Source organism: Meles meles, chromosome 7 (genome assembly GCF_922984935.1).
Source record: "Meles meles chromosome 7, mMelMel3.1 paternal haplotype, whole genome shotgun sequence".
Taxonomy (NCBI): domain Eukaryota; kingdom Metazoa; phylum Chordata; class Mammalia; order Carnivora; family Mustelidae; genus Meles; species Meles meles.
In genome coordinates, this window is record NC_060072.1 from 20,345,831 (window position 1) to 20,360,745 (window position 14,915).

General features: G+C 38.2%; 1 protein-coding gene across 4 annotated transcripts in view; it reads right to left on the reverse strand.

The window, feature by feature from the left end:
• ANO4 (anoctamin 4) overlaps positions 1-14,915 on the reverse strand; it is a 384,614-nt gene that overhangs the window by 36,670 nt on the left and 333,029 nt on the right. For all 4 annotated transcript variants that reach the window (XM_046014085.1, XM_046014083.1, XM_046014084.1 and 1 more), the window contains 5 exons: positions 9,292-9,328; positions 5,756-5,867; positions 4,711-4,768; positions 4,477-4,574; positions 2,605-2,747 (listed from right to left, as the gene is read on the reverse strand). In XM_046014085.1, the coding sequence (XP_045870041.1) occupies positions 2,605-2,747; positions 4,477-4,574; positions 4,711-4,768; positions 5,756-5,867; positions 9,292-9,328 (448 nt within the window). The remainder of the gene's footprint in view (positions 1-2,604; positions 2,748-4,476; positions 4,575-4,710; positions 4,769-5,755; positions 5,868-9,291; positions 9,329-14,915) is intronic.

Sequence of the window (14,915 nt, forward strand, 5' to 3'; positions counted from 1 at the left end):
CACGTGTCTATCACCCGTAGAATGGAGAGATAAATAATGACACATACCTATTTTCAGGAGCCTAGAAGACCTGTAGACTCACAAAATAGTTCATCTGTTGGCACACTGACCTCTGCATTTCCAAAAGTAAATTTGCCTTCTTTTGGACTCAAGCTTGACAGAGGCTTTGATTTCTATTAAAAAGCATTTATCTAGCACATTTATCCTTAGGAGTGCTCATGAAGTTTCATACTCATGAGGTACATTTTATGATATGAGAGAGGACTGAAGAATTGGTGGTGGTGGGGTCTGTGTGTTGTGGGGGAGAAGAAGAGAAAGTTGGGGAGTATCTGGGATAGAAATGCAAAATGCAAAACACACACACACACACACACACACACACACACACACACACACACACAAAACAACCACATTTGCAAGATGGAGATCAGTATCAAAGAGAAACTCCAGGGCTCGCTTCAGCAGCACATATACTAAAAGATAAACCCCACCTTCTTCATAATTTTACTTTAGGTACACATTCTCAGAATACTATATGGCAATGAAAATAAAGTTTACTATGTGTAGCTACACAGAAGAATCTTATACATATGATATTTAGTGAAAGAAGCTAGTTATAAAACAGTATGTGTTGTACAATTTCACTCACATGGAGATAAAAAAAGGGGCAAAATTAATCTGTGGTGTTAGAAATCAGTAGCATGGTTAGTGAGGGTGTTAGGACTTGGAGAGAAAACAAAGAGCCTTCTTTGAGTTAAAGAGTCTTCTCTGATAGATAGATTCTTAGATATCCTATTTCTTGATTGACCATACAGAATGGCAAAAATTTTCTTTAAGGAGCCAGACAGTAAACATAATAGGCTTGGTAGGCCACTCTCCATCAAAACTATTCAACTATGCTATTGTGTAAAACCAACAATAGATAATACGTAAATAATTGGACACTGTTATGAACCAATAAAACCTTATTTATAAAAAAGACAATGGACTCAACTTGATCTGAACGTTGTAGTTTGTAAAATTCTCACCTACATAGTTTGGTAAATATGTAAAAATTTATTGATCTGTACACTTATATATATGCTTTCTGCACTATCATACTTCAACAATTACATTAAAAATATAAATAACAAAGCAGGGAAGTCATTAAGAAAATAAAATGAGAAGAACGAAAGGAACAGGATTCACTAGTCTGCTCGTGATGTTTCTGAGATTTGTTTCTTGCTGCAGATACTGCAGTGTTTGGAGCACTACTAATTCTAACCACATAAAAGCTTCTTTTCAAGCACTCAATATACCAACATTATTGTTCATTTCCTTCTTTATGGGAGAAAAGTCTATTAAGAGACCTCAAAATGGTTAGTTCTCTTAATGAATTCCCTTTATTAAGTTTTATTATTAATGCCTACATTGATTTTTTTTCTCTAAGTTATATTATCCTGCCATTATATAATTAAAACTCCAAAAACATCAGTAGATACTTAAGACATAAGCAATCTAAGAACATTAAGCATCAATTCTACTACTCCTTTAATTTTCAGATTTTACCAGAAAAAAACTGTTTCTTTCAGAAGTAATGCATCTTGTTCATCCATACCCCCACTTTTACCACAATGTTAAAGAGCTTAAACATAATTTAAAAAAAAACAGCAACCCATAAACACTCAATATATCTGCTAAGCAAATTTGTTAGCTTTTCTCTCCTGGGAGATAAGAACAGGAAAATAATAACATGATACAAATAACATGTATCAAGTGTATCCTATGAGTCCAGTCATTGTTCTAAGCCCTTTCCATTTATTAAATCATTTAATCCACATAAGGACCTTATGAAGTGGTTACTCTCATTATTATCCTCACTTTAGAGGTGAACAAATTGAGACAGAGATTAATTGTCTAAGTTTCATAGTTAATAAGTGATAGGGCTAGGATTTGAACCCAGGTAATTTGGTTCCATAGCTCATGCTCTTGGATACATGCTTGGGTACATATACAACATGCAAGATAAATAACTTGAGTTTGGTTAATTGGCAAATTTAAGTCCTTAAATATAAATGCAGCATAGCTTAAGCATTCCCAGCTTCCTGCCATCCTCCCCAAGAGAAATGGCTGCTCCCCTGATCCCCTCTACTGATGCATCCTGCAGCATCTGGGGCACTTTATATCTGGCTTTCCCCCAATAGCCCATGAACTCTTTGGAAGCTGGGACTGTGCCTTATTCCTTCTTGTAGCTCTTGTGCCAAGCATAGTATATGCCTGGACATAACATGGCTCAATACATGTCTGCTAAATGAGGGAATCAATCATGCCATGGTAACTCCCTTTTCTTTGGTTCACCAAGTTTTCCAAATCATTTTTGTTTCCTGGTGATTGATTACAAGGGAAAGGACACAATGCCATGAAGAGCTTGAAGTGCCTAGGCTTTTGACACCATCTCTATGGACTGAGCTTCTTAAAGCAAGAAACTCCCCTCCTCTGCATTCAGCTGGAGAATTCCCCCACATGGCTGGCCTCAATGATAGAGGGTGCCTGTCTAGCTGAATACAGCTTGAGTTCTAGAATTGGCATTTATAATTAATAGGATAAAATAGGATATTTGCATACTCATTTCTAAGTATTCATCGAAGAGTCCATAGGCATTCATGGGCTGAAGGTTGTAGTCCTTTTCCCACTGTGGGAAACTTATTTTTCTTTCAGGTCCACGTTCTTGTCGTACTTTTCTTCTGGTCCACCAATTCTGAATTAACCTGCACAACGAGATCAATTCCTTTAAAAAAATATATGACTGTTCATAAGACTTAAGCAATAAGACAGAATTCAAATACAGAACCATAGTTTAAAAACGTTTAGGATCAGCTGCCAAGGAAATAAAACCTTGGATTAGGAAGCCCGTATCAATGGCTGTACTTCATGCATTTGCACTTGCAAGTGAACGGAATGACTTTTTAACTATTCATGAAATTATTTCATGTTCAGTGTTGCCTCAGAGAGTAGGATAGAGGACAACATCTATAAACTTTTCCTCTAGAACCAAGGCAACACCCAGACCTCAGAGTAGAGAAAGGTTTGGCTTAGCTGACTTAATTTAGGACCCATGGGCAATCTCGATCAAGTGGGTGCTGACCTATATATTCTGGAAGATCTGCAGACCCACTAAATGCTTCCCCTCTTAGCACCCGGAAGCTTGCACATCCACAACTGGACTTGCCTGCTTTTAGCTTGAGCTCAACAGGGACTCTGATTCCCAGCGAAATACATCTCACACTGATGAGGTTAGCACATTAATCCTTAGTAATGTTCAGGAGTTCATCTTATGAAATGGGACAGGGTGAGGAAATGGGAGAAAGGGCCAGGTCTGTGTGCTATAGGGAACAAGGAAAAATTGAGGGGTATCCAAGAGTAGACATGCCATAAAAACCCAAAAATGGTGAAATAAGGGAAATAATGGGATGGGTATCAAAAACAAACGACCTACTTTGCAGTTTTGCTCTCTGTCCATACTACTAGAAGACAAAATATAGCTCCATTGATGTCTGACATTTTGATAAATGATGGTTTATACTTTAAAGTAGCATATAATGCTGATAATTTTTAAATTTTATGCATTTAAAAAAGTTTCACAGACAACTTCAAGCACTTGGAATAAGTTTCTAAAAATCTAAGAATAGAAAATTACTGGCATAGGTTCTGACTGAGAACTAAGAAGTGACTTTTTCAAAGTGAACCAAGTTCTAGCTAATCGTTCTGGCTGAGTGGTCCTCCTTGAAACCTGGAGTTCTCTATGGAGACACCAAGCTGACATGGAAATCAGTAGGTATGGAATTAAAGCAGAAATAGAAGTTGATGATTTACATTCCTTTAAAACTTAACTGACCAGAGTTGAGCAAACATAGCAGAATTCAAGGATATCCTTACAAAAGTGATGCAAGTTTTTGTCTATTGTCATCAACATCTACTATTACCACCAGGTGATCCTATTTTTACTTGTCAAGATACGTTGACTTAGAAATATTCCAGTTTCTTTTCTGCATCCCTAAACTTTTCTCTTTTCCATAATTTCCTTTTCTATACAGTTTGAATTTAAGGTAGTTTGAAAAAATTACCATTCCTGATTTACCATGGGGATGGGGGAGTAGAGCTCTAGTTAATGGGTTGTAACTGGTGAGAGCCTTGAAACGTTACAGCATGAGGATCAGAAGCATTATTTAAAAGGAGCTGCAAGCAAGTGTTCAATATTTAGGGGCCCACAGAGACTTTTGAAAGAATATTCACTATCATTCACACTTCTTGTACTAAATCTCCTAAGAGCCAATGTTTATTACTTTCATGACTGCCTTTGAATAAAGGCATGAGCATGAACACTTAGCTCCAGGTATAAGCACGGCTGAGTCTGCACGGCTTATCTTACTTGCCACACCTAGAAAAGCCAATAATGAGCAATGCTCCCACTCAACTGTAGAAATCTAAGGTACTTACGGGTAGCCAAGTTCCATGAAATTATTCCAGGTCTGCTTTAGCACCATTATAATACCCATTTGCATACAGAGATCAATAAGGCATCCACTAGGATGGCACTGCGAGGTAAGCAAACACAGAAATTCCAGAATCAATGGCAGGGAAGAGAGTGTTTGGTTTATAATCTGCACAAAGTTGCCCTAGGCTATTTAATATAAGACTGTAGGAAATAAGGAGTGATGTAAGAATACAGACCTCTTCTAGTCTCCATCTGTTTATCAGTCTCAAGTAGGCACCTGGGTGTCCTGTAAATCTTCAACACACAGAAAAACAAACCATTAGCACCGTATAGGTCTAAGCTTTTTGTGACTATTGTATTCAGATTAGCACATCTCCAATGAAAATTACTGGTACACTCAGGTCTGAGAGAATTAGGAAACTCTCCAGAGTTGCCATGACAGCAACTTCTAGAATTTTGCAGGGAATATTTCCTTTCTGGACTGTCTGCTGCTGACCACAGAGGCCAGCTCTTGCTGCTCTGTGTGACTTTGAACATTTTCTGCTAAATATTCAATCACTCTGGCCTATATAACAAACAGCATGTTGGATTGAAACAGGTTCTGATCTTTTTGAATGGTAGCTTAATTTGAAAAAAATAACCAGTTTTACTGTTTGACTAGAATTCCACACTGAAGTTGCTCAATACTGAGAAGTGCTATACCCATCCCACTCAGATCCAACACTCACCTGTCTCTGGTTTTTCTCTATTCAGAGACTACTTCCCAGCACAAAAGAATTCATAGGACATGACTACTTAACACAGGAGCCTTTGCAAATCCTCGTAACTGCTGGATTCAAAAGTTGTCCACTCTCCTCTGGCATCCTATGTCACCCCCTTTCCTGTTTGGATGTCCTTCCCTCTTCTGTGAAGGTGGGCATCCAGGACACGTTGCAGACCACCCTCTCCACCCTCTTCACCACCTCTTAGGTCAACTGCTCATAAAGGTGTGAGATCTGGGGGCCTGACTCAGGTGTGGATGGAGCCCACAAGTTTTAAATCCATCCTTCACTTGTGCCAATGTTTTTCCTCTATGTACCTTAGCACGAAAAGGCACACAGGTAACTTTTGAGTGCAGTGACCATTCCCTAGGAAGGGAACAGGAAAGGAAAGGAGGAGTCTAATCTCTTTCTACCCTTTGTATAAATTACTCTAAAGGAGGTGCTTCTCTGTCACCCTGGTCAGTGACCTCTGAGTGCTCTATCCCTGGCTGGCAGAAGTGTGGAGAGATCAGGTCCTTACCTTCCAAGGAAAAACGCGATATAAAATGTGGAACTGTTCAGATTGACAAACTGAAAAAGAAACATTTTCAGGGTGAAGCTGTTCTCCCACTCGGACTCTGTGCGAGGCTGTTCTGTGGACAAAAAGGGAGTAGAGTTTGAGAGGCTGCCTTTGACCCCTTCTTAACTCCCTCTGCCTTATTCCCTATACACAGGATAGGAGCAGAGGTGCCCTGAGAAGGCTGTAGGAGACCCCAGTTTGCCAATAGATGGTGGGTGATGGAATAGACCACCCATGAGATCATCAAGCTTACAGACCAGCCCCAACCAGGGTGTGGTGGGTAGGAGCTACTGACCTATCTGAGGGGATGGAATATCCAATTTGTTCTGCTGTGACAGGATGCACAGAGAGCCTAAAGTAGAGAAAGCTAGGGCTGAAGGAGCCTCATTCCCTTTTGCTCTTAGTTTCTGTCTGTGGGGTAGGGCCTGTGTGGAGTCAGGTCACCTCCCATCTCCTAATTAATTCCTTGTTCTTCAATTCTGTTGTGGTGAAACGCCAGGTGCTGCTGCACAAGAGGGAGTCAGAACCCCCCCTCTCAGAATGCTGTATCTGACTTCTTTGCCGGTCACCCTCATAAATCATTTTTCTTTGTCATGGACAAATACCAAGGAGATGACCTCATTTTAGAGCTTTTACTGTATATCACCATTTACATCTTACAGTATTCTGACCTCAGTCGGGTGCCAATAATCATCTCCTTATATTTGACTTCCGTAAAGCATGTCCTTTTTGGACACTGTGATATGAATCAAAATATGAATCAGACTTCCAACTTGACATCTCATGTCAAATGCACCTATCCTTCCCTAGGAGTGGCATCCTCATCCCAAGTAATATCAATGAGAATATGTTTAATTCCATTGTACTTTCTATGTTTCCATATTCCCTGCTTCTAATTGCTCTTTGCCATTTTACCCCCATCAATTCCTTTTCCACTAATTCCTCAAAATGCTTGCTGCGAGCATATCTGAGAAGCGGGAGGAGAATCATATTTTCAAGGCTGTACCGCTGTTGAGGAAAGAGAAGACAAAGGATTTTAAAAGGCTTTTTATCTTTACGATCTCCCGTTGGATCTTTATTTCACTTCTGCTCCTGAACTATTGGTTACATAGTTTTGGAGACCTCTCCCAGGTTGTTAGCCAGCTGGGTGGGTGCCCAGGTATCCCAGCCACAGAAGGGCCAGGGCTGTATCTCCCTGGCGTCTTTGCCAGCCTGGATCAAGGGGCCACTGGACACAATCTGCCAATGTACTTACCTCTTCAGTGGATATAAACTTCTTTCTATGTTTCTGGGCAAGGGGTGGTAATGATGGAGGATTTTAATGACGTTAAAGGAGATATACCAGGTATCTAGCTCTGTATCTGGCACATAGGAAGGCTCAATAAATGTCATCTTGTATTATAGTGATTATAAATAAACGCACTTTTTTTAAATCCCCCCAACAAGCTACATATGGGAATGTGCTAAAATAGGTTTATATGTGGGAGCATGTAATTTTCTCAAATGCATAGAGTAAAATGACCAATGTTTCATTAATAAAATTGGGACAATTTCTTTATCTTGAAAACATGGAAAATGTACAGTATTAGTTAGTTACCAGATTGGTCTGTTTTATGGATTCAGAGAAATGTCACCTTTAGGGGTGACTTATCCATATGATTGTTATTTCTATAAATATAAGTAATGATTAGGTCACCTACATTTGTGGTGGAAGGCCCCCAGTCTTCAAAGCAACTCATCTTGCTGTGCTTTAGATATACCACAAAAGCTTGATACATTTTTAATTAAATAAAAACTGTAAGCAAATCAAATGAACACTTTTTTCAATGATTCTGGGCACTTTATCTACTACTTTTATGATGCTATATTTTTTTGTGCATTAAGAGAAAACCTGTTTCAAATTACATTAGCCCATGATAGATAATGTTTATGACAGGTTTTAAAGCTTTAAGTAGAAATGACTCCCCTTCACTTACTTGTGGAGCATAAGGAATAACATGGAGGATATTAGGAGAAGGAAAGGAGAAGTAAAGTGGGGTAAATTGATCAGGAGATGAAGCAAGAGAGACTGTGGACTATGAGAGACAAACTAAGGGTTTGGAGGAGAGGGGGATGGGGAGATGGGGCGATCCTGGTGGTAGATATTGGAAGGCCACATATTGCATGGAGCACTGGGCATGGAGCATAAACAATGAATCTTGGAACACAGAAAAAAATAAAGATGTTTAAAAAAAAGAAATGAAGGGCATCTTGGTTCTTTCTACAGTTTGGCAACCGTAGCCATTGCTGCAATAAACATTGGGGTACAGATGGCCCTTCTTTTCACTACATCTGTATCTTTGACAGATGAATGGATAAGGAAGATGTGGTACATATACACGATGGAGTATTATGCCTCCATCAGAAAGGATGAATACCCAACTTTTGTAGCAACATGGACGGGACTGGAAGAGATTATGCTGAGCGAAATAAGTCAAGCAGAGAGAGTCAAGTATCATATGGTCTCACTTATTTGTGGAGCATAACAAAGAACACGGAGGACATGGGGATATGGAGAGGAGAGGGAGTTGAGGGAAACTGGAAGGGGAGATGAACCATGAGAGACTGTGGACTCTGAAAAACAACCAGAGGGTTTTGAAGGGGTGGGGGGGTGGGAGGTTGAGGAACCAGGTGGTGGGTAATAGGGAGGGCACGTACTGCAGAGAGCACTGGGTGTGATGCCAAAACAATGAACACTGTTATGCTGTAAATAAACAAATAAAAAAAAAAAGAAATGACTCCCCAATTACTAGACATATTTATTTATTTTTTTTATTTTACTTTAAGCTTTTATTTTTTTATTTTTTTTGAAGCTTCCAATTTTTTTTAATTTTTTCAGCGTAACAGTATTCATTGTTTTTGCACAACACCCAGTACTCCATGCAAAACGTGCCCTCCCTATTACCACCACCTGTTCCCCCAACCTCCCACCCCTGACCCTTCAAAACTTCCAGGTTGCTTCACAGAGTCCATAGTCTCTCATGGTTAGCCTCCCCCTCCAATTTTTTTTTTATAAACATATAATGTATTTTTATCCCCACTAGACATATTTAAAATGCCCTGTTGATGGAGAGGAGAAGGGAGTTGAGGGAAATTGGAAGGGGAGATGAACCATGAGAGAGTATGGACTCTGAAAAACAACCTGAGGGTTTTAAAGGGGCGGGGGGTGGGAGGTTGGGGGAACCAGGTGGTGGGTAATAGGGAGGTCATGTATTGCATGGAGCACTGGGTGTGGTGCAAAAACAATGAATACTGTTATGCTGAAAAGAAATAAAAAATAAATAAATAAAAAATAAAAAAATTTTAAAAATGTCCTGTTGAAGGCAAAGAGTGAATTATTATATGCAAGTCAAAACAAAAAGAGTATTTCTCTTCAGCAGTGTTTCGGAAATCAGTCTTCAAAAAGATACTTCCCAAACTGCAATATTGTGCTATGAAATAAAAAGGGTCTCACTTACCTAAATTTGTCAGAAGAAGTGCAACTTTCTCATAGAGCTGTAAAACAAATTTTATATATTTAACAAAAAAGCCGTGGATGCTATAAAATCCATAGTTATAAAGGAAATAGGTAATCAAGTCATGAGTGAAAATAATTTCATTAACCACCCATTATTCAACAATGAACACACTGTAAATAAACAGCTGTGTCCTTTCAAGGCAAGAAAGAAATGCACAAGGTCCCATTTTACTATTTTTAAAATCTCACTTCCTATGTTGGAGTAAATAATTGGCAACAAGGCCAGCTGCCACTAATTACTAGCTTGCTAAGTGATGCAGGGCAAATCACAACATTCCTGGACCTTAGCATCTTTAAGACGGATTCTGATGGTAAGATTCTGTAATCTCATCGTGTATGGACTTGCTATGTTTTCTAGATTAGAGCATTCATAAATAATGAAGTGATGAAAACTTACTAGGAGCTCCTTGGTATTTTGGTATTCTGCTTTTCCGTGAGTACACTGGATGCATCCTTAACTCACCCAGCCATCTGGTAAATGGAGGGTCCTAAGAGGGAAGGGGAAGTGTGTGTGTGTGTGTGTGTGTGTGTGTGTGTGTGTGTGTGCACGCATGCATGCACAACTATGTATGCATATGTATATGGAAGTGCAGAGGGCACAGTTCAGCACAAATCCAGATCTAGGAGATTCCCCAGAGAGGGATAAATCAAGAAAAAGAACGGGTGTCTTCTCTAAAATGAGAGACAGTAAAATGGAAAAGAAAACTAGTCAAAAGGATTGGAACAACATGAAAATTATGATCATATTTAAAGTAGTGAAAATGTCCTGGTTAAAGTTCCCCAGGCTGGAATTATGACTTTACCAGTCAGCAAGCTGTAGAGCTTGGGAACATTACCTCATCTCTTCTTCAGACCACTGTTTTTCTTTTCTGTGACTGAGAATGGATACTGGACCATTGATCTTGCGGTCTTTCCAAACTTTTGAATTTTCTTATCTAAGACTTCTGCTAACTACAGAATTAGGTAAAATACTTATTGTATGACTTTAAACTTTGAACAATGACTATGATTTGCTATAATAAGATAACTAATATGGCCATAGTATCACATTTTGTGTGCAGAAGCCACAGACTCTTAAGAGTCCAGAGTTAAGAGAGATTGGTGTAATTTTCAATAAGAAATCCAGTGGTATAGTCACAAATTTTAATTTTATCTTAAAAGTGCTGGTTAAGTACAGATTAGGACAGATGTTTTAATAAAATATATTTTGCTTTACAAATATACTCTATTATTAAAGTTAGTTATGTGATTTTCAAGGAAAATTAGATTTGACTGAGATTATCTTTCTCAAAATACAATTTTTGACTGTCCAGTTTATCCTTTAGATCTTTCACGTTGATATGCTTTTATCCAAGTGGCTCGCTTTGCACTCCTGTCTCAAAGGTCTTGGTAGCTGGTGACATGCCAATGTTATCTTGGTTTGGACACCGCAACTTAAAAAAGGAACAGCACAGTAATCAAAATATGATCAATATTAACATTTTGAAAAACAAGGCAAAGTATATGAGGACACAGTCAGGATTCATGGCAACTGTGACCATTCTATAAATGTTGAGGATGCAAGGGAATGGACAGTGAGGCTTTGAGCAGGACACAAAGATAAAGGGCACGTAAGCAGAGGGCCTGATGGCCACCAAGAGATCTTCCGATGAGTGGCTTCTGGAAAATGTCTAATTTCTCATTAGGAAGTTGAGAAAGATAACATGGATGGTTTGTTCTGATAAAAGCAGTAGAAAACCTGTTTCCAAACTGGATGCCACAAATTGTGAGTTAAAATCTGTAACTGACAGCGTTCTGATCTTCAGTATACTTCCAAAGAAGCTCTGAGTACTTCTAATTTGATCTTGTCCACCCAAACAATGTATGTGGGCTTGTTCTGATGCATCCCATGTTCTCTGGTTCACTTCTTTCTGGAATAAGACCCTGTGGTCTTCAGTGTTTAGAGTATAATGAAATATCAGATTCACATTGGTATGGTTGAATAAAAAGGCTGGTTATATCTCCTCTTAAAATGTATTCTTTGTTGGCATCATTTGTTTTTGACCACCATACTGAGATGTTCCTAGTTCACTAGTGAGGCAAAATGGGATTAAAATAGTATGTCAAAGAGCAAGAAAATCCTCCCTATTTACTCCATCTTTAAGGTATTTGTTTTTCAAGAAGAAATAAAATGAAAACTATTTTGTTGGGGTCCAAAATATTTTTTTTAAAGAGGGACCCATGCTGGTAGCCCAACGCAGGACTTGAACTCACTACCCTAAGATCAAGACCTGCCTGAGATCAAGAGTTGGATGCTTAATCAACTGAGCCACCCAGGTGCCCCAAGATGCGGAATTTTTTATAAAATATATTGTATTTTATTTTTAGAGTACAGACTACATAAGAGAAAATACACAACAAAAACAAAACAAACAGAGTAAATAGACATCATAAAATCCAGAAAATAAGCTTAGAGGTCTACTTCTTTAATTAAGGTTGGACAACTCCAGCAGAATGTCAGAAACAGGGTATGTGATCTATAACGATATTATTAAAAAATTAGAAGCTGCAATGAACAGAAGTTAAAAACCAATCTAGCTCTCAAGGTTCTTAATATTCAATTAATGGAAAGTATTAATGATTCATGTCTAAATGATGACTTTTTTTGCAAGACAAGTATGGCCAAAATTTTAAGTAGTTGGAAATAATTTATGTAGCTATAAAAATGTATATTGTTGGGTCATGAAAAACCTTAAATTGAGTAATTTCAGAAGTCATTAGATAGTTTAGTTCTGAACTGGTCAAAGCTACCTCATAGTTATTAGTCTGTCATCTGTTATTTATGTGTTATTTTCCTAAGGACTTACTTTTTTATTTTTTGGATATTCTGATGAAAATCTTTCCAAACTATATTACATACTCAGTTGCCTTTGTAATGGAACTTGCAAGGCCTCAGGGCATAAGACAGGACTAGGAACGTATTTGCTGGGATGGGGATATCATGGACATTGCTTCCTGCACAGTAGGGTCTTCGGTGATGCTGCTTTGAAAGTTTTTACATATATTTCTTATTTTCTTTTCTTTCCCTCACTATGGTTTATCAGTTCCTTCTCTTGCCAGAATTCTTGCCTTAGTAAACTTCTGTTTTTCTAGTCTGATATTGATGAGAAATCAGAACAGCAAAGGTGTTTACATGTACCTAAAATAAATGAAAATACCCATTAAGGGCCTTCTTGAAAATAATACATGTTAGCTTTAGTGTGCAGACTCTACATTATCCATTTTGGTGACTGAAATGCCTATTAGTCTAGTTCCCAGCACATAGTAGGTGCCTTGCAATGTCTATAACTATATAGTTTTCTCACTCCCTATGCTATCTTCTTCATTTTTAGTTTATTTTCTCTTTTCTTGGCTGTGTCTCATGAAGTAGAGATTGCCGGATAAGTGATTTCCAGTTCAACAAAGTCTTACTCTGACAATACTGGTATATCTGCTCAAAATATATGAACAACCATGTATTTATAGACTCACTGTATGTATTTCTTAAGATGCATAGAGTTAATTTTAATAAGGCATTAGAGAAAAGAAGGTCGTTAATTCATTGCAAACTACCTGGACACAGAACATTTCACTACTTTGGCTGTTTGGTTAATTTCACCATCAATCACTCCCCCTCACAATGCATATATTCCACAATTATCTTTTAGAGGAATTGAGTCCTGGAGGAGAGAGGGCCAGGGGGTGCCACATGTCCACTCTCGCCCTCCACTTGACCACAGACTTTTACAATCATATCAAATGATTAGCAACTGCTTTTGTTTCATTTTTAGGAACTTCCGTATTCTGAAACTTCTTTTCTAAAATAATAAAGAAGTTCCTGTGTATTTAATAATGATAAATGGTAATAGTAATAGTGGTAATAATAATAAATCAACTATATTTCATTAGTTCAGTGATGACTTTCTCACTTAAGAACCCTAAATGAGGGGCACCTGGGTGGCTCAGTGGGTTAAAGTCTCTGCCTTCAGCTCAGGTCATGATCCCAGGGTTCTGGAATCAAGCCCCATGTCCCGCTCTCTCCTCAGCCGGGAGCCTGTTTCCCTTCCTTTCTCTCTGCCTGCCTCTCTGCCTACTTGTGATCTCTGTCTGTCAAATAAATAAATAAAATCTTTTAAAAAAAATCCTAAATGAAGTTTTTTTATTATTGGGTAGGTTGAATTCTCTTATGAATCACTCTGAGTTTGTTGGTTATAGAATTTAGGATTATTTAAGGAGCTAGGAATGATAATACAAACAGATTAAACTATATTGATAACAACATTAAATTACTTGGCCTTTGGAACACCCTTTTCTAATGATGAGAGAATTTCAGCATTATGGCCCAGATTTAAGATGCAACATAACTAAGTGTGAGGGAACCATAACAGCTACTCCATGTCTATCATTCCACATATATTTTCTTATTTATTCCCTGCTATGAATCTGTAATGTATTTTTATGCATAGGTTCACCTCAAATCTAAGAATTTCAGCAAATAATACTATTTGTTCTGCAAATAAAAACAATTTATTGAGAGTCTACTATGTGCTAGATCCCGTTCCAGACATTGGGAAATCATGAGTAAAAAACAAATAGACTGGGCGCCTGGGTGGCTCAGTGGGTTAAGCCGCTGCCTTCGGCTCAGGTCATGATCTCAGGGTCCTGGGATCGAGTCCCGCATCGGGCTCTCTGCTCAGCGGGGAGCCTGCTTCCCTCTCTCTCTCTCTGCCTGCCTCTCTATCTACTTGTGATCTCTCTCTGTCAAATAAATAAATAAAATCTTTAAAAACAAAAAAAAAAAAAACAAAAAAAAAACAAATAGACAAAAGTTTCTGCCCTAATGGATCTACATTCCAATGGGGAAGATAGATAATAAAATAAATTAAAAATGGAGGAAAAGAAAAGAGAAACAGAAGCAAACAACATCCAAAAACACGTGAAAACAACCTAAATGTTCCCTAAAAGGGTATGTAAAATAAATTATGGTACTGAATGAAATCAATCACTCTATTCTGATAAAAAAAAAATCCAAGAATACATTTAATTAAATAAAAAAGCTTGCAACTACCCAAGAATACGTTTAATTAAATAAGCAAGCAACATACAAAGGCCGGGTATGATCATATTTGTACAAAATGAGAAAATGAATGTGACTACTACTTTTTTTAAAGATTTTATTTATTGAGATAGAGTGAGGGAGATCATGAGCGGGGGGGCAGGAGAGAGGGAGAAGCAGACTCCCCACTGAGCGGGGAGCCCAAAACAGGGCTCGATCCCAGACCCTGGAATTATGACCTGAGCTGAATGCAGATGCTTAACCAACTGAGCTACCCAGGCACCCTGAATGTGACTATTTCTGAAGAAATGAATAAAAAACTGTTAGTGGTATCCCAGAGGACATGGGAAGAAATGATCTAAAATACGGGATTTTACTTAATACTCTGATTCTAGTTGAATTCCTAGTCAATAACCACGTACTTCTTTAAAAGTGAAAAATTAGGGGCGCTTATGTGGCTCAGTGGGTTAAAGCCTCTGCTTTCGGCTCAG